Consider the following 20,505-nt stretch of genomic DNA (forward strand, 5'->3'; position numbering starts at 1 on the left):
GAGGGTCACCAGCCTCCTGCAGACCTGTGGAAGTGGAGCCTCCGGCCCTGGAAGGTTAAGCTATTGGAGAAATGGACAAAGGAGCTGAGCCCTTCCTTTGAAGCGAAGGTCAGAGGATGGCATCCGGGTGGTAGTTACTGCAGAGCGTGGGGAAAGGAACCAGGGTGAGAGTGTTGTGGTGGGGCTGCCAAGGCCACCTGCAGGGTTGCCTGCTGTTGGGGCCACAGTGTGTGTTTAGTAGAGGTCACAGCCTGCTGTTAGGGCCTGTGGTGAGTGTCTGGTAGAGCTCACAGTACTTCACACAAATTCAAAACTGCAAAGCCAGGGAAAACTGAGAGTCTTACCCAGATGGTCACCTGCTGCTGTCTACAGCACCCAGGAGCCTCCCTGTATAGAACGCCATACCTCGAACTGTCCAGCCCAGCAGTGTGGGGTCCAGGGAACTTGAAGGAATACTGGAACGGAAACCAGCACTTGTGGGTGGCTACTGTCCGGAACAGCTCAGGACTTAGGTCAGCACCTATGTCAGGGCAACAAGATAGAGTGCTAGAGGCCTCTGCCAATGCCAAGGGGGGTAGGGAGTGGGAGTGGGGAATGACGTCATACCATCCGACAGATGCCTTCCTCCTGGTTCTTCTTTCCTAACTCTGGGTTACACGAAGGAGGTTCCTGCTCTCAGGATCTTCCATGTTCCTCCAGCTTCAGTGCGCACAGGAGTTGGGGGTCTGGACTGTGTTAGATTCTGACTGGGGGCTGAAGATGAGCCAAGACTTTGATTCCTAGCAAGTTCCTAGATGGGGTCCTGGCTGCTGGCTCGGGTCTCCTTTGATTGCAGCAAATGGCTCAAAGTTCCCACTACAAGCAAATGTCACTAGTTGGCCTTCAGGCCTTTAGACTTGTTCTTTTACAGGTTGGTTTCAATGCTTCCCTCCCTTCTCTGCTTCCTTCTTCCTACCTCCTTTTCCTTCTTCCTTCCTTCCAGTTTCCTGTTTCCCTCAGTGTAATGTAACATCAGCTAAGCTAATTTTTAGTCTCCTAGGAGCTTAAATGTGCACATTTAACTTCTACCCAAATGAGGGAAACTTCAGGGTTGTATGTACACACACACCGTACCACATACACACCACATCACACACATACTACACCACACCACATGTACCACAGACACCATATGCACAAACACCACATACACCACACACACCACATACCACCCACACACACACACACGTCACACATACCACACACATACCCCCACCACACTCACACACACCACACTTCACACACACCACACACACACCAAACACCACACACATACACCACACACACACACCACACACATATCCCCCACATCACACATCACACACACCACACACACACCAAACACCACACACATACACCACACACACAAACCACACACACACACATCACACACATACCCCCCACATCACACATCACACACACCACACACACACCAAACACCACACACACACACACACACACACACACACACACACACATCACACACATACCCCCCACATCACACACACCACACACACAACACTGGAAATGTACAAAGAGGAAAGCTGGTGAGTTAGACCTATCAGGCTCTCCCGTCCTCTTAAGCCATCAGAGCTGCCAGCATCAGGTTCTTCTGTTCAGTCGCCAGAGCTCAGATACCAGCCGTAAATCCCTGAGCCCATAGCTGCCATAGCACAGGCTATGCCTCTGTCGCAGAGCAGAGATCTAACAACAACAATCTCTGACACATCTGGGGAGGTGGCTCAGTTGGCAACACGCTGGTCACACAGCATGAGGACCTGAGTTTATCCCTAGAGCCCACATTAAGAAGTCTTGGTGTGAGCATCTGCACTAGTACCCCCAGCACAGGGGAGGCAGAAATAGGAGCATCCCTGGGGCTTCCTTGCCAGCCAGTCTAGCCTAGTGGGGAAGCCCTGATCACTGAAAGGCCCTGTCTTCAAAAGGAAAAAGCAAAGTGGACAGCACTTGGGAAAGACCTGTGGCCTCCAGACACTTGTGTACCCCTGTGGGCACAAACACGTGTGTACCCACACACATACACAATCCGTGTTCTCTGGAGATCATTCATCCGTGTTCTCATCTGAGGATTTTTGATACCACCTAATTTGGGGGTACCCATCTATACCCCTATTTTCCGTCCAGAGGATCTGTGTTATCTAGGTGTGGAGTTCAGAGGCAGCACAAAACAGCCAGACAATGAAAAGGCCAGCCTAAGAGAGAGTTTTAATTGGATGGACTTGCACGCACAGCTCCTGACATTAATTACAGGGTTACACAATTCTGCATCTTTCAACCTTTCCTGGTATTTTTATAGGAGCATTAACAAAGACACCTGAGCATTTCCCCACCCCACCCTCAAGAGTGGCATCTCAGTAACTTTGCCAGTCAGAGGTTGAAGATTGCTGTGGCATTATTTGGCAGAGCCACAGTCCCCTGCAGCTCCAGTGTGGTTCCCAGGCCAGCAGCCTGGGGTCTGAGTCACCAACAGGAATGAGGCTGGAGGGTGGGTCCACCTGAGAACTTAAAGAATCCTCAACAGTTCTGCCTAAAATGGGATTAAGTATTTCTTTAGACTGCTCGCCGATGACAGACCTGTCTTTTTGTCTCGGGCTCCTGAAGAAGGGCAAAGATCCAGTTTGCTGGCAGCCAGTGAGTCCGTCCATGCTGCCATGGCCTGGAAAGACCCAGAGAACCTTAACAGCTGCCTCGGCGATCCCTGCCTTGGTGAGCCCTGAAGCTTTACTCGGGCTTGGGTCACAGGCCATGCTGATCACTCAGTGCCTTTGTACTCTGCCCCCTGGTGCCTCACTGCAGCCAGAGCCTTGTGATGACAGCCTGGAGTGGGACCCTGAAAGGTCACCCTGAAAACCTTCTTCCTCTCTGACTTGCCTCATGGAGATCCCCGAAGGCATCTAAACCATCCTTGTGGGCTTGTGGACACCTAACGCTAAAAGCATCCGGGAGTTTCTGCAGAGAAATAACTACAGGATTAATCTGCATGGACACTTGAGGGTCTCACTCCCTGTAGAGTGAGTCACCTTGGAGAAGGCAGCTGCAGCTGCAGCACTTGGATCCTGGGAGCTTTTGGTGGAGGAGCAAGTGCAGAAGACAGCGCAGTCTGGCCGGAGCCTCTACTCAGCCCGGGATTTGTTTAGAAGCACAAAGACATAATGAGGATTATATTAACAAGGGATTTGAATAATGAGGATTGTATTAACAAGGGATTTGAATGGAGAGGGACATGAAGTCCCCGTTGTGTTTAGGTATTAATAAGCTTCATAAAAGATGTACAGCCATTGTTTGTCAAGTGTGAGCCACGTGCGGGCATTTGCTGTTGACTGCTCAGCTTGACTGGGAGAAGGAAATCCCTAGGTTTCTCATTCCTGCATTGATTGGTTAAAACAGGATTTAGTAAAAATGGAGTCTGGTCCTTCAGAAAGACCTGTGTCATTGAAGGTAACAGCCTGGGATTTGGTGTGTGCAAAATTAGCTTGAGAAAAGCAAGTGAGGCTTCCTCGGGGGTTCAGACTTAGGGAAGCACTTTCCATTCCCGGGGCATGGGATCCAGGCCTGGCATTCTGGACCTGTGATGTTCAAGGCACAGCTTCCCATCAGGCTGTGCCTCGAAACTGAGGAAAATTGATCAGAGGACAAGGAAGAACCAGGTTAGGAAAGGAAAGGCGAGCCTCATCTGGGAGCTGCGGACAGAGTCAGGTTTTCCTTGTCTGCCCGTCAAACAGAGAGACTTGCGAATGCAAGTGGGCGGAGAGCCAGCTATCTTGTCTTCATTGCCTGCCTCCAGACAAACATGGCTGCTGAAGGCAGGAGGGATGCCTAGGATCCCCCTCCACTGGCTAGGAGGAGGCAGGTTCTGGATAGTCTCTAGGTGGTGTAAGTGGACTCTAATTTGCCTAGAGGTGTGGATTAGCCTGTTTATTTGAGGCTACCAGCAGTCTTCAAAGGTACTACCCATAAATGAACTGCTGTCCACCAGCCTCAGCTCTGCCCTGTAAGGAAATTCTCCTTTCTTTGCTTTCCTTGAAATGAACTTCCTGATAGGAACAGAGGAACGGGTGCGGGTGTGCAGAGCGTGCCACAGTTTTCTCTGTTTACTGAAAGAGACCCACACTGAGTCTGTCCACTGAAGGGGAACAAAGCCACACCATTTGGGTTTTTATTAAAATGGTCTTTTCATTCCACAATTAAAACGTTTTGTTTCTGTTCCCAAGCTTTGAAGTGCCAGTAAGCCCCCTTTCAGCATCAGCCACTCGCTGAAATGGTTCCTTTATCTGTTTTTTTTTCCCCTTTTCAATCTTAGATGCTTTTACCAAGAACCCAGCTCTCCAAGCTGATGCCCAGCAATTTAAGAGATGGGAGCCGCATCCGGTCTCAGCAGCGAGTTGGTGCCAATGTTAAATTACTATTGAATAAACAGCAAGGCAATCTTTATCTAAATAATCAGTTGTTCCCCAAACCACAAATAACAACAGGATCTGATCTCCACTAAATCAGTGAAGAGCAGAGACATCAAGTAAAGACGGAGGCGGGGATTTTGTTTGTTTGTTTGTTTGCTTGCGTTTCTTTGACAGCCCCCCTCTTCTAAGATCTACTCAACTATTATTTTTTTACACAGCCTGGGGGAGGGCAGGTGGAGGGCAGGAAGGGCATAGCTCAGAAAGTTTAAAAAAAAATTGACATCACTTAAGCCACGTGACTGCCAGGAGCCAATGGTGATGGGCTGTGGAAAGGGGAACAGTTAAATTTGTAATTTGGGTTGTGTGAAAACTTCCCTGGGCCTCATAAACAACCACAGAACCACAAGTCGGGTAGGCTGGCAGTGTCAGAAGTCTAAACCCGGCATAGTGGTCAGCAGGCAGGACGAATCACACTGAATGCTAACCACAGGCTCTCGTAGAGCGGTGAGCAGCTCAGCCCACAGCCTAGGCGCTGCTTTTTTTTTTTTTAATCTTTTAGAATTTGAATATTTGTTTCTGCAAATGTACTTTTTTCCCTCATAGGGCCCATGGAGTCCCAGGGGTGTTAAGGTTGGGGAGAAAAAGATTTAGGGAGCCATGGCGGGAGGTGAGGTCAGAGTAAATGACCTTTCTTGGTTCTTGCTCTTAAGGTAGAAGAAATCATTGAATACCCCACCTTCAGAAGAGGTGCGTTTTTTAAAGGAAACGATGGCTTCAGACAGCATTTTTGAGTCATTTCCTGCATACTCACAGTGCTTCATGAGAGGTGAGTACGCTGGTCTTTTTATATCTGATTTGGTTCAGCTTTGCAGACTGAAATGGCAGTCAGTGGACCCTCCGGTGCCTGTCTGGGGTCCCTGTCTGCTTGGGGGGAGGAATCCAGACAGAGGCAACTGGATTAGTTCTCTGCTGGGCGCTGGACTACGGAGATGTTTCAGTAAATGCTTAGTTGAGTTGTTGAAGTATTTAGTCGCCAAGGGAAAGTTGTGTCAAGTGCTTTGGACTGCTCTTGTTTACAGTCCTGGGGATTAAAGACTGGCACTGGCACGGAGGATACGCTTTGGGTTTTAGATGACTGTCCCTAGCCCTGAAGGACTCTATTGGAGGTACTCTGAAGTCAGCAAGCTGTCTGGCCCTGTCGTTGAGTTCAGCTTGCCCGGGGTTTAGCTGACCAGGAGAAATGGTGCCAGGAGTGTGGGTTGGAAGAGGCAGCCCACAGGTATACCTTGGATCTGCCTGAAGATTTCAGGGCCAAGGTGGCAACTCGCAGAGAGCGAGATCCGGGCAGACTCATTCTGGGAAAAGAATCATCCGAAGGGGCTGCGCTGTGGTTTTTCTTTTAGCCTCAATTGCAAAAGGGCAGTCGGCATTGCTCAAGACAGAAAGCCAGCAAGTTGTGGCGCACACAGTCTCTCTCGAAAAGAACTATGAAGCCATTTCCTAAGTCCACGCATGCTCACAGCTAAATTACTAGATTGCAGGCTTTGGGGTAGGCGCCGTGCAGGTCTCCAAACCTGCCTGCACTTCTATAGCCAACCACTTGAAACTGGAAAGGCTGGAGTTGAGCCATGAGTGGCCATGTGTGTTTTGTGGATCTTTCCTGGTAAATGGGGACTGAGCTTAAGCAAATAAAAACAGTGGCATGAAAAGATCATGAAGGCCGTGCATCAAGACGTGCTCTTTGACCTGCGTCTGCAGTTTGTGGCTTGAGGGTTTGGCAGCGCTGGTACGGAGTAGAATGGGATGGGGGGGTGGGTATGATTTGTTTTCGGACTACAAATTCTTATGCACACCCAACTCGTATCTGTGAATCATTATTTATTCATGCCGCCAAATGAGCAGGGGAATGCAGAGGGCTTGCCAGACACTCTGCCACAGCAAATGCTATTGACGACACCACAGTGCTTCTATGTAGAAATGTAAAAACTTGGGGAAGGGGGCATGCGCTTGTGTGTGTGTGTGTGTGTGTGTGTGTGTGTGTGTGTGTGTGTCTGCACTCATGAGTGTGTGCGCATGCGTGTGTGCACACGTGCTTGTAGGTTTTTGGGTGGCATCCGAACTGAAGGAGAAGGGAGAAGAAAGCAAGCCATTAACCAATTCCAAGCTTTAAATTAAAGGGCTTCCAAGTGCTCGCTTGCTGGCAGCCGAGGAAATGGAGTGAAGTTGAATCATGGGGACGGGTGTGAGTCACACATATCATACAGTGTCCTACAGTGGGGTAGGCAGAGACACCAGCCCATCTCCCCTCCCCCCTCCCCCGGGGAAAAGCCACCAACTGCTCACTGACTGCATTTCCTCTGGGCTGCCTACAGGCAAAGGAAGCAATATTTGTAGAAAAATCCCTGGCTTACTTGGCTCTCAGTGCACGGTCCGAATGTTTATTGTTTCCTATTTGATGCACTCAGGAAGACAGAAGCAGGAAACTTTGAACATTCCCCTGGGGACTGGGTTGCACTGCTGCCTGTGGTGCTGGCCTTCTGGAATGGCTTTAGGGGCCCAACAGCAAAGACAGTTAGGGATGTGGTAACCAGGAACTCAGCAGAGCCTGAGCCCTGCAGCCCGCTGCTCCAGCCTAGAAGCAAGAGTCTGATTATTTTCAAACAGGCTACCCGAACAGGGCTTGCTTCCATCAGAATTCAGGAGGAGCAGGGGAGTAAGTACCTACTGTGTAGGCATGAAGACACGAGTTCGAATCTATGGAACCTTCATAAAAGCCAGGAGCAGCGATGTGTAACCTTAGTGTTCCTACAGGGAAACAGGAGCTACAGACAGGCTCACAGGCAGGCCAGTCTGGAGTACACAGAGGGCATCAGACAACAAAGAGACCCCGCCTCGAACAAGATAGTCAGTGAGGACCAACTTCTGAGGTTATCCCCCGGGCCTCCACACGCACACGGTGGAACATACGTGTCCACATTCCCCCACATGAATGCCCATAACAGGCACAGATCACATAATACTGACTTTTTAAAATCAGCATGATTCATTTGAGAAGGTCTCACTTCCTTCTCCGAGCAAAACGGAATGGATGGAGGTGGGGGGGGGGGGGGGAGAAAGAGCTGTCAGAATCCACAAGCTGTTGAATAGCATGGAGATTTAGCATTAGAACCGCAATGAACTCTTGGCAACTTCCTGGCTAATATTATTTCGTTTGAATGACCTGTCAACACAAGGGTTTAATGACCTACACTGGCAGTCCACGAAACACTCCAGTTAGAACAGTGTCAAAACATTGCTGGTTTTTGTTTGTGTGTGTTGTTGTTGTTGTCTTGCTCTTTAGTGTGGGGGGGGTCCATTTGAAACTGGTGCCAGAACCCACTACCCTAACCAATCTACTCCCACAGCCCACCTCCTGGCCCCTGGTGCCATAGCCTGGCCATGCATAGGCTTCCCCACGGCTGCTCTGGCCTGTAATTTATGGTCATGTGTCCCTCCCGAGCGGCCACTGTGGCCACTCAGAGCATCTTGTTTTCCTCCTGGGAGGGTACTTTATCAGTCTCTGCAATACTCACAGGAGGAAACCTGTAACTCATTTTCAGCCTGATACCAGCGTGGAAACTTGGGAGCAAACAGAGATGGGGAACCGAGCAAAGCCATTGTTCCCTTTCTCGTGAGAGCTGGGCCGGCATCTGACACTGGCACGCAAGGAGAATGTGGTCTACCACAAAGACTCCCCTCTTCTCCCATCACCCCACGCCAGCTTCTCACTTAGTCTGCCTCAGAAAGGAGATAAGAGTCGCCTGAGACTCCCAGGAGCTATCACACGTGGTTGGGGACATGAAACTCTTGCAGAACCCGACTGGGTCCCCTAAGAAGCTGCAGTGTGCACCGCAGAAGAGAAGGCTGTGGAGGGAAAGCGCCGCCACTTTTTTGTCTCCTTTTTTTTTTTTTTTTCAAAATGCCTCAGGTAGCCTTGTTCTTAGAAGTGGCTTAGTGGTCTAGGCAAAGTTTGAGTGTCGAGATGCCTGAGTTCCTAGAACCACGGGTAAAAATCTCAGCAGCATAGTTCTCGGTGATACACTCGGCAGAGCTACGGGACAGGAATCAAAGAAACCGGTTTGCCACTGTTTAAGGACTTGAAGACGCTTCCTCTCATGCCCCTGAAGACGTAAGTGACAGAAGGTCATAGATGAAATTACGTGTGGCTTTGTCCACCATGCAAAACCCGTCAGTGAGGGATCAGGCTACTTCAACAAAACACCACAGACTTGGAGACTTAAAAAGCAGAAATGTGTTTCCTCACGCTCTAGAAGCCGGAGTATAAGGTCAATGTATCAGCAACTTTGGTTTCTTGTAAGGGCTGTCTTGTCTGTCTTGTGGTTTATTTGTTGCCTGTCCTGGTGCGCTCTCTCTCTCTCTCTCTCTCTCCTCACCCTTTAGCACAGGCTAACCTAGATAACCTTGAATCAAAGCAGTCTTCCTACCCCAGCCTCTGGAGTCTTAGAATTACAGGCATGAACTACCAGCCCCAGCCCCTCCCTCCCCTCCTCTTATGAGCCCATCAGTCTTAGCAGGGCATACTCTCATAGTTCTATGTAATTGATTCTAGAATTTTCTATGTCCAATACAGTCTCATTCTGAGGACTTGGAGTTAAAACTTGAATGTGTGGATTTGGGAATTTGTACATCCCCTGACAGTACAACAACTTGGTGTCTTGGCAAGTCTGCCTCCTCTGGCCCATATCAAAACCAGCATGAGGCATGTGGCCAGCTGCTCCCCTGGACATTCAAGAATCAGACCCTGCTTTCCCTGTGAGATGAAATTTTGCATCTAAGTCTACCCATACAGTATGAAACTAATTTTCAAGAGGTCTTAAAAATGATCTGACCTCACCCTCATAGCCTTTGCCACCCGCAATGCTGTGATGACAGCTTTAGAAGAGCCTATCGTGGACTCCAAAGAGGCCACCAACTCTGTCCTGCCAGTCCCAGCCAAGTCAGTGGCGGGGGGGAGGGGGGGATGACCCTCTAGCAGTTCACACATTAAACATGGGACCGGAAGTGGTAAGAGAGGTGACTCTCTGAATAAAGCCCTTGGCACACAATCCTTATAGAACTGAGTTTGAAACCCCAGAACCTTCCTTAAAGGTCAGTTGCTCACGTCTGTCATCTGTGCTCCTGCTGTGACACAGGGGCGAGAGAGGAGGGCCGGGACCCGCAGTGACTGTGACCTCCACACGAGTACCACTAGCACACCCATGCACACCAGTGCACACACACACAGAAGCCCCGTGTTCATACACAAAACTGCACACACAGGCACTCGCAGAGATTAAAGCGAGCACATAAGTAAATAACAACTGACTGGAAGATCGTGAGGAACCGCGGTGGCCTGAAGAAACATGGTTCTTGTGTTTTCTGGGAACAAACCTGAAGAACGGGTGTGAGAAAGATGTGGCTCTTTGCCGTGTGGCATCAAGGCTGGCTGGCCTTGGGACAGAGCGGGAGCTGTGTCTGCCTCCTCCCCCTCTGCGCCCCACAGGCTTGTAGAGAGAAGCCTGGTTTCTGGCTGCAGGGCTGGGAGTTTGAAGGCAGAGAGCGCACTCAGGTAACAGCACCAGGCCATTCTCCCTCCCTTGCTCTCCTTGGCTCCAGGCTAAGCTGAGGGACCCTGGAGCCTCACCTTTCTTACTTTCCTCTCATGCTTGTTTGGTTGTTTAAGGTGCTGCTGTGTGTGGAAAGCGGCTTGGTTGGCTGGATTTCATTTGTTTGAGGCAGGATCCCACTATGTCACTTACACCAGACTGGAATTCGCTGTGTAGACCAGGCTGGCCTGGCACTCAGAGGGATCTGTCTTCCTCTGCCTCCCAGAGCTGGGATTGCAGTAAGTGCTGGCTGATCTGGAGTTAAGGGGAGGAGTTGGAGGGAGTGTGATCAAAATAGATTTCATTTGATTCTCAACAAAGTAATAAAAATATTTTAAAAAAAAATACAGCATGCACCAAGATGCTTGGCTAAATGTCAGTTGGTTTTTATTTGTTTTTTTGCTTGCTTTTTGTTTTCTGTGTGTGTGGTTTTGTTTTTGTTTTTTCCTTGAAGTACGATTATTAGAGAACTTAGCCTTTCTATAGAGTTAACAGTGGCAGGCTAGCCAAGATTCGGTTACCCAAGGCAGCAGCCAGTGAACTGGCCAACTTTGTCCACCCTTGGAAGAAAATAGCTCACAGTACCGTGGAGGGCACAAGCCAGGCTGCCTGGAAGAAGTGGCAGACTTTCTGGAAGCAGGGAAGAGAGAGTAGAGAGGAAGGTGGTCCAGGCAGACGACCCAAAGTAGAGCTACAGGACACCCCATATACACCCCAGAGACACAGGGGCTGAGAGCCAATCAGCTCCTCTGGTGGGCTTCAGCATCCACACTTCTCCTTGGCAGTGACCACAGGAGGAGAGGCGCAAAGCCCACTGTGCAGGGCCCAGAATGGAGTCTAAGCTTCGGGTCAGGACACAGACAGAGAGCCACGCACTTCTCTGAGATTCCTGGCACAACCTTAGGGTCTAGAAGGCTCCTCTAAAGAAAGTCATTTTGCCTGTTGAATCAGATGCAGGTTCGCTGGTTCTGTGAAGACCGGCAGCTTCCTCTTCTTCGTGACACTGGTCATCAACAAGTCCTTGTCAAAGCTCAGAGATAAAGGTGCTTTGGGTTTCTGTCTGGATGGGGCCAGGCAGGGAGGCCCGCACAGGAAGCTCATGCATTTCTCAGGTAACTTCCCAATGACCTAGATGAGTCAGTAATGTCTCTGTGTCTACATTGAGTTCTGCAAAAAGGGGTTAGTAACGTTCAAGAAGAGCTTGCTGCCCAATGACCGGGTTCCTGTGTGAAATCTCTGAACCCCTTAGAAGCCATAAAGCACATGATAGTTCAGCAACATAAGGAAGCTTTCGCTGTTGTTTTGTTGTTTTATTGGTATGAAAAGTTTTGTACCATCTCATACGTGGAAGATGTTTTCAGACACTTAAGTTTTTCTATCTCCTGGTTGTCTGAAGAAAGCTACTGAGGCTGCTTAGTGTGCAAACATGTCTACCCCACAGCTTTCCACAACTGCTGTCTGCTCTAGTGTGCAAACATGTCTACTCACAGCTTTCCACAACTCCTGTCCCTTGGTGCCCACTGTCCCATCTTCCTATGAACCAGCAGCCACCACCCTTTTTCTGCACAGAAGATGCCTCAAGCCAAGGCAAGATATGTCTTTTTAAACACTTTTTAACCCCGCAAACATAGAGCTATGATGTCCTTTGAGAGCCAGAATGGGAACACTTCCAGGTCGGTAACGCAGCCCAGTTTGGAGAGTGCATGCCTGCCATGCACCAGGCCATTGGGACCATTATTAGTACTACAGAAACTGGGTGGGGGTGTACATACCTGGAATCCCAATACTTGGGAGCTGTAAGTAGAAATTCAGGCCACCCTTGGCTACATAGAGTCTGAGGCTATCCTGGGGTACAGAGACCCTGTCTCAGGAAAGAAAAAAAAAAGACAAAGGGAAGTGTATGTCTCTTTAAGGTCTTTGCAGACAATGGCCACAATCAGGAAATGTTACAATGGAACCCAAGATATTACAAATAAAATGGGGTTCTAAACCATCTGTTGCCTCTGGTGTCCGACAGGCAAGCTCAATCATTCCTGCAGCCTACGCGAGTACTCCCTTAGCCTTCTGACCCCTTCTCCTCTCTGCCCTCCCCTTTCTCTATCTTCCTGTCCACTGCCCTGATAACACTGAATGGTGCCAGGGGGACAATGACAGAAAGGTCAGTGCTGTGCCAGGTGCCATGGAACGGACCACTTTATCATACGAGAACAAAACTTTTGCCTGGATTCTTCAGTGAGCATGTGTCGGCTGCACAGAAAGGAAAAACTGACCACAGAGACTCCTGCAGACAGGGGCTAGTCTGTGTGTGGAACCATTGGCCCAGAATGGGTGTAGAGTGGACATAAGACCCCCCTGGTTCGGTCCCCACCATGCTGGGCGAGGGCCAAATGGCAGAACGCCAGCCCTGTCTAGGCAGGAAGAACGTGTCAGGCCTCTGCAGTACATGGAGCTGCCTTTTTATCTAGAAGTGAAGCTTCTTGTTATCATCTTTATGCTTTTGAATATATCTTTCAATTTATTCTTTGAGAGTTTCATATGAATATATCATGAAATATAAGCAAATGCATTCCCCATTTCCCTTTCCAATTTTACTCATATATTTCTCGAACACATCTCCTCCCAACTTCATGTCCTCCTCTTTATAGGTTGATTGACGATTGATGATTGATTGATTGAATGTATATCTTGTTTTGTGTTTTGTTTTTGTTTTTGTTTGGTTTCTCAAGACAGAATTTCTCTGTAGCTTTGGTGCCTGTCCTGGAACTAGTTCCGTAGACCAGGCTGGCCTCGAACTCACAGAGATCCACCTGTCTCTGCTTCCCAGGTGCTGAGATTAAAGGCACAGGCCACCACCCGGCTCTGAATGGGTATCTTTATGTGTCTGAGTGTATGTGTGTGCAGGAGCCCGTGAAGTTGGAATTACAGGTAGTTGTAACTCACTATGTGGGTGCTGGGAAGAGAGCCCAGAGCCCCTGCCAGAACACCAAGAATTCTTAAACACCGAGCCGTCGCTCCAGCCTTTCCCAGTGAGTGCTGCCCATATACATACGGGTCCGGGACCAGCCACTGAAGTATAAGCAACTAAAAATGGCTGCACCCCCGAAAAAGAAGAATGGTTCTTCATTATCCATCAAGGGCATGTTCTCCAGCTGGGGCTGAACATCCTTAGTGCCTCCCCAGGCCATGCTGGAAGTTGAGCTAGCTAGATCTTGTGTGGATCGTGTTCAGGCAGCCCCGTAAGGATACCTACCATGAGTTCGCGAGCTCAGCAGCCACACCACGTCCAGACCAGACAGCAAGCATGTCACAGCCCTGCTCTCTGTTCTTTCTGCTTCTTCCCCAATATTCCCTGAGCCTTGATGGGGCAGTGGTGTTGCGAAAGGGAGCTGATGAAAAAAATGTCGTGTTTAGGGGTGAGTCATTTATTCTCAGAACTTTCTACAGTTATGAGTCTCTGCAATAACTGCTTCTGACAGCAAAAAGAAGCCTCTCCTCCAGGGTTGGGAGCCACCAAGGTCTGTGGATAAAAGCCTGACTATTTGGAAGGCAGGTTGACACCATGAGCATGTATAAAGCAGAGGAAGGGAAGCTTCTATATCATGTGGGCCGGCACCGTGTGGCCAGGGCTGGAGAGCTCCAGGGAGGGCAGGATTTCAGGCAGAGCAGAGAAATGGGGTGAAAAATCAGGGGAGGAGGGAGTGTGAGGACAGGGCAGCACCTGAGGGTGAGCTCCCCGGCTGCACCTCCCAGGTCCTGTCTTGGATCCTCCTTTCCTAGGTTGATTCTGCTCTGCAGATGTGACTGGCTTTCTATGCCCCTGGGTTTCCCACCTGTGGATGCAAACAACAGACAGGAAAACAGTGAGGAAAAACTTGCCTCTGAACTGAACATCAGACTTGATTTTTCTTATCTGCTTTCCCTAAGCAATACGTACAGCCTCATTTGCATAGCCTTTGCATAATATTAGATATGGAAGTCATCCAGGGGCAATTTCACATGTCTAGGAGGGCGCACAAATGTTCTATGCAAATATTAGGCCACTGTAAGAGGGACTTTGTCCTCCATGGGGGTGGAGACACCCAGCACCCCTCACTCCTCAGGATACCGAGAGGTAACTGCGTGCACGTCCACACCACATTCCTCCTTGGTCCTCCTCAGGAACAGCAGATGGATGCTCAGGTGGCTGTTTTAGGCTGGATTCACTAAGATGAAGCACTAGCAGATAGGTCTGGATGGGCTGGTAGCCAATGCGGTGGGAAACAAGGCCATAGCAATTTACAGTGCTTAACCCTCAGTAAGTCAGTGATCCGAAGCAAAGCAGACCCACATCAGAGACATAGCTCCTGGCCAGGAAGCCACGAAATTTATTTCACTTTTTATAGAATTATTTTCAGTGATGTTTTTCTTCCTTTCTTCCTCCCTCTGTCCCTCCTTCCATCCCTCCTTCCCTTCCTCTCTCCTTCTTTTCTCCCTTTCTTCCTCTCTGCCTCCCTCCCTCCTCCTTCCTTCTCTTTCTTCCCTCTCTTTCTCTCTCCCTTCCTTTCCCCTTTTCATTTTCTTCCCCCCCCCCCACCCAGGGTACTAATGCTGGAACCCAGGACCTTATACACGCTCTGCCACTGATTAATACCTTCTACCCCTTTATCAAGCAAAACCTAGGATTAAATGACTTACCTGAAATTTACTTAAAGATGTTTTCTTTTTTCATAGAAATAAAAAAATAACAGATAACAACCAGAAAAATGGCTCTCTTTCTAGGACGGATGGTTCTCATTCATACCTCATGTTACCACAAAGAGAAGGTTGTTTGTGCTTGGTAATTACTGACCCTGTCAGCTTCTGAGATCTGGATGCAAATTCTCTCTCTCTCTCTCTCTCTCTCTCTCTCTCTCTCTCTCCCTCTCTGCTGAGAGAGTCAATACCTCATTTAAACAAAAAAGAATGAAAGTCCTTATTCGGGTTTCCTTTGAAAGAGGAAATAATATACCTTTCATTTTGCGTTGCTGCGAGGCGGGAGGGCGTTCATTTTGAGGCCTGTTGTCTCTATACAGCCTCCCATTTCCACCCCCCAGGTGCCTATTTTCAGACAGGCTTCTCCTAAACCAGTGATTCTCCCAGACATTTTAGCCCACCCCTACCCAACAGAAACAGTCATTTCCTCCTTGTGTCTGCTGAGCGCTCTGCTGCTCCCAAGACTGGCAAGGATTTGTGCAAGCGTGGAGCCATGTTTCGTTGGTTCTATGTTGGCTTCATGTGTGTGTCAGCTGGAAACTGCACAGGCAGACAGGAGCAAGCAACTTTCATCCTTGCACACGGCACCTTTTTCTTTTTCTCTGCTAGCCAGCAGGCTTTCAGACCAGGTCTTTTGAGTATGTGCGCTGACTGTTTGAAGGCGACTTTTCCGGGTGGGAAAGAAAATCCTAAATAATACATGAACAATAAAACAAACTCACCAGGAAGTGGCTCAAGAAAGCAGCATTTCCCTTCTTCCTTAAAAGTATATAATGGTCATGGTAGTGCAAGTATTCTTCTGAAAACATGAGTAGGAGGGGAGGCTTCCTTATGAGAGCTCACAGAAAAATCTAGAGAATACTGCAGTACTCAACATGCTAGGTAGGGGTGTGAGATGAAAGACAAAGGGAGTCAGGCCCCACTTAGTGGCTCAGGCCCCTTCTTTCAGCTTCTTGGGAGGCTGAGGCAGGAGGATTGCAAGTTCAAGGCCAGCCCAGGCAACTTAGTGAGACCTTGTCTCATCATACAAAGTGAAGAACAGGCATGTGTGTGTAAGGACAGAGTGCGTGCACACGTGTGATGTGTGGGTGCAGAGGCCAGGGGACAGATTCAGCTATTTCTCTTCAGACCAAGTGCCTGGAGATTGCTGAGTACGTCAGGCCAGCTGGCCACTGAGCCGCCCCCACAGAGACAAGCGTGGGTTCCAGTGCCTGGCTTTTTAAATGGAGGGACTGGGGCTTGACCTCCAACGCTCACGCTTGCAAGGCAAATACTTTATTTTATTTTTAGTTTTCATTTATTTATTTATTTATTTATTTGGGGGCTGTCTCCCCAGATCCTAGCTAGAGTTTTAGGAAACTCCTCTGAGTCAGACACTAGAACTAGACCCCCTTAGCCTCTGTCTCAGCTTTGCCGACACCACACCAGCGTGGCTGGTACCATTCAGGAGTCTGAAGAATTGGCAGATGCCAGTCATCCTCTGATTTGATCAGGCCCCAGAGTCCTTTGCAAGCCAAGCGTCTACCTGCATGACACACTCTGTCTCCAGTAAACCCAGCACCCACAGTACACCCACCTCTTCCTTGAGCAATGTTGCAGCCAGCCAGGTTGGTTTGTCAATGTCTCTGGTGAAATTTAGAGGAGCAGAATGCTAACCATGGTCACTGCTGCAGAGGACAGGGTCCCAAGCTGATCATCTCCAGACCTGGGGACGGGGCAGGGGGCTGAGAGCACGGGACCGATAGAGAAAATTTGAAACAAGACCACAGTTTCTCCCAGGAAGAGATGTATCGGCAGCATGTCTGACTCTAAATGATGCTCAGGGTCCCTCACACCACAGTCACATGCACACAGGCCAGGACACGGAATGTGCATACCTCAGGGAATCCACTGAGACCCCTCAGGATGCACTAATTTGCTCCACACTGTCTCCGTAGGCAGCAGCAAAAGCCACCATCTCGGGCTCTCGCATTGCTGTGAATCATTACACGTTGTTCAGTGAGCCCACAGTCTTTGCCTAGGTCTTCATTTATAAATGGTATGCCCACGCCACAGTTGAGACATTATAAAATACACACACACCATAATTGAAAAGCTTCAAATACAAGTTGTAATAATGTATTTTCCCATCATCCCATGGGCTTTCTGTTTTGAATCAAATCGATCTCACAGACTCTGCCTCTCCTCCTGAATGTCCATTTCCTCACCCAGATTGTCATTCCAATATTTCTAGAAGGAACCCAAGAGGAGTGAAGTTTTCTGGACCACTAGACCTTCAATGGGCCATCTTCAAAGTCAAAGAGAGATTAGTGTGGAGAGAGAGCAGACTTGGGCAGACAGGTGCCTGGGGGGGAGGGGAGGAAGGCTTTGTATCCAGCCGTTGGTTCCTGCCCTGTCACTATAATTTGCCACCAATGTCCATTAGGGCCATGTTTGAAACTCTTGGAGTCCCTTTTGTAAAGAAAGGAGATGGCCCAGCCTTTGTACACTTGTCAAAAGGCTGAAGAAAAAATAAACGAGGTGGGAAACACACAGAAGGAGGCCAGAAGCAACAGGCAATTGTGGAAACCGCCTTGGATGTGAAGCTGGGGAGCCACCTCTGTGAGCTTCAGAAGGTGGCTTTGCGGTGTTTCCTGGAACCAGACACCTGTGAAGGAGAAAACAGCTTGCTCTCAACCTGCGGTAAACTTAGTGTGCCTTCGAGAGCGCTGAACTTAAAACCATTTAAACCGAGAATAGGGCAACGCGCATTTCTTGAGCACCTACTAAGTGTAAGGAAAATGCACTTCTAGCATTGAGCCCTTCACATGACCCGTGAGCTGTATTCTAACAATAACCTTCTCTTCTGAGGGAAGCACAGCATGCAGAAGCAAGAGAAATCACCTGGGGTCAGGCTTCAGGGACAAGCTGACCTAGTCTAAACAGAAACATCCGTGCTAGAGCCCTGTGTCCGCCTGCAGAGGGTACATGGCGATTCTAAAACTATCCTTTGTGGGGCTAGGGATGTGGTTCGGTTGATAAAGTGCTTGCCCAGTGTACATGAAGTCCTGGATTTGAGTCCCAGCACTGTATAAGCTGGGTACGGTCGTATTTGCTCATAGTCATGGTGCTTAGGAGGTGAAGGCAGGAGGGTTTTTGCTAAGGCCAATCTGGGCTATATGAGAAATCTGTCTTTAAAAAAAAACCAAAACAAACATACAAACAAAGCAAAACTCTCACCTATCTGCTACTCAAGGAAGCCTTTCAGAGCTAACCACTTGTCAGTGTTCCAGAACATGAGTAGTGACAGACAGCAGGGTGAGTGCATCTACCATCCGGGCTGTTTCAGCATCCCTGGAGGCAATCAGTGGTCTTGCGTTCTCAACACGGGTGTCCATGCTTCCTTTCTTATTGTGTTCATTCCCAGGCTCCTCCCTATCACAGCTGTCGTTTGAGGAAGGCCTTCCAGCTTCTCTAGCCTCCCAGGGGGGTCGTTGCTTCCCCAGGCCAGCAGCACCCAAGCCTGAGTGCCCATCACGACCATCTTAGCATGCTGGGGACAGACAACTGTTGAGTCTTCCACGACAGTCTGTGTCTTTTGTGTTCTGTGATTTCCTGGGCACACCCCATGAAAATCTTAAGGAGATGTTTGTCAGAGTTGCTCAAGTCTGAACCTGAACTTGCACGAACTTGACACAGGCCCTGAGACCTAGATAGTGAAGAATCCTTAGGATGGCCCACCCCATGGCTCCAGAAAGCTAGGAGCTATGGGAGTCAATACACTCCTTACCCTGACTGTGACCTCTGACCTTGACCAGGGTTGTTACAAAACACTTCAATATCATTGTTTCTGGGGTTGAAATGCTCTCGCCAGAAGCAGTTGCCTCAGCTGTGACAGCAAGAAGTGGCCCTGTGAACAGGACCTGCCAATCACACAGCACAGAGTATGCTTCCTGGAGGGTCTTGGGCACGGCAGGCCCTTCTCTGGAAACACCTATCATTTGGAAGTCCATACTGCCCATCCTCCAGTATCACTGCGGAGCCTTTGCTCAATTCCAGTCATGGCGTGTGTGATCTCTGTCTGCATCCTCCCTTGAACCTGTGTTCTTGTTAAAGGCACTTCTCACCTGGTCTTCCTGCCAGCGGTTACCACACTCACCCCAATTCCCTTCCTTTCTCTGCTGACGCCAAGGGAGGCTATGGTAGTGACGAGTCCCAGTGGCAGCTCCTGCCGGCTCTGGGGCGGCTCTGGGGCGGCTCAGGGGCAGCTCTGGGGCGGCTCTGGCGGCTCTGGCGCTGCCAGGCTCTAGTGGTTGCTGTACAAACGTCTTGATGGGAAGAAATTAACAGGTGCTCAGGCTCATATTCTCTGTAATAAAATAAACAGTAATAAAACAATAAAGCTCATTAGGAGAAGGCCAGGGATCTGCTTTGCCTGAGCACACAATGGGCAGGGAAATCAAAACCCCAGGGTCTGTTAGGCTTCATCACGCTCTTTCTGGGTGTCTGTGTACACGCCAGGGCCAGGGCAGCCTAGCTCCCCTCCCTCCTCTTCTGCCTTCCCTCTTTCTTCAGGGTGGCATCTGCTCGAGACCTGCCCGAGGAGTCTTCCACCAGCCCCTAATAGCCATCTCTGAACTGAGAAGCAGGACAGAGATGACACACCGGCTGCTTCTGTACAAATGGCAGATTTGACTCTAACAGACATGGAGGTTACAGTTGAGTGTGGGCATGCGTGTGCACAGGCACACGCGCACCCACAGACTCGTGTGTTAACAGCAGGAAGAGGCTAGCCACTGGCACACACCTCACCTTGCCTCTTAGCTCTGCTCTTAACTTCTGCAGTGAAAAGGAAAGACACCTGGAGAAGCAGGTGGCAAGTGGCCGTCTCGGCTTCTGCCCACAAGAGAGTGGCAGACGAAAGGCCTAGGCCACGACTCTCTAGGAGCACAGCCACGCCAGGCCCATTTTCCCCGCATCTTCGCCAGCTCTGGAGTCTCTGGGCTCTGCAGTACTGTCTGTCCTGAGGGTCTGAGGTGACCTTTCATGGAGGCTTTCTTCTGCATTTCTCCGATGGTTAGGGGTGCCGATCACATTTAAATACTTGGCCAGTCATTTGTCTTCCGGGGAATATTTTTCCAAGTCCTTTGCTCATGTTTTAATCTGGTTATTTTTTTACCTTGCTGTTGAGTTGCTGGGTTCCTTATATGTACTTGGCATGAGCCCCTTAGGAGACATGATTTCAAAGTGTCCTCTGATTCAATAGGATGCCTCCCTACCCTGCTGACTGTTTGATTTCCTAGAAAGCATTTTCAATCAGATATAATCCCATTTGTCTATTGTTTCTTGGTCACCCATGCCTTTAGGGTCTCATATGAAACATCATTGTCCAGACCAACATCAAGAGGCCTTCGTTTTCCAGTTAGTAGTTTCAGGTTGTTTGTGCCTGAGGTTCATCTGCTTCTGACTAATCTCTCTGCAGTTTTTTACTGTTTTCTTAAGCTCTGGCCTTTCTAGAAGGTCTGTTCATTCAGTCTCTCCCTTCTTCGGGTTATACTTAGCTTTCCAGAGTTAGTTCACTTGTAATCTTTCTCCTGCACCAGCAGAATGTTATACACCATTGGTTTGCAGCAAGGGGAAGGAAACCGTGTGCAGACAGAGAAGCCACTGACTCATCAATGTCTGGCACTGTCAGG

General features: G+C 49.2%; 1 protein-coding gene across 2 annotated transcripts in view; it reads left to right on the top strand.

Moving 5' to 3' along the window:
- Positions 1-4,825: 4,825 nt before the first annotated feature.
- Positions 4,826-20,505, top strand: part of Runx1 (RUNX family transcription factor 1) — a 223,951-nt gene continuing 208,271 nt past the window's right edge. For both annotated transcript variants that reach the window (XM_048422959.3, XM_048422961.3), the window contains exons 1-2: positions 4,826-4,958; positions 5,165-5,280. In XM_048422959.3, the coding sequence (XP_048278916.1) occupies positions 5,223-5,280 (58 nt within the window). In that variant the 5' untranslated portion in view covers positions 4,826-4,958; positions 5,165-5,222. The remainder of the gene's footprint in view (positions 4,959-5,164; positions 5,281-20,505) is intronic.

Source organism: Myodes glareolus, chromosome 2 (genome assembly GCF_982192425.1).
Source record: "Myodes glareolus chromosome 2, mMyoGla1.1, whole genome shotgun sequence".
NCBI lineage: Eukaryota > Metazoa > Chordata > Mammalia > Rodentia > Cricetidae > Myodes > Myodes glareolus.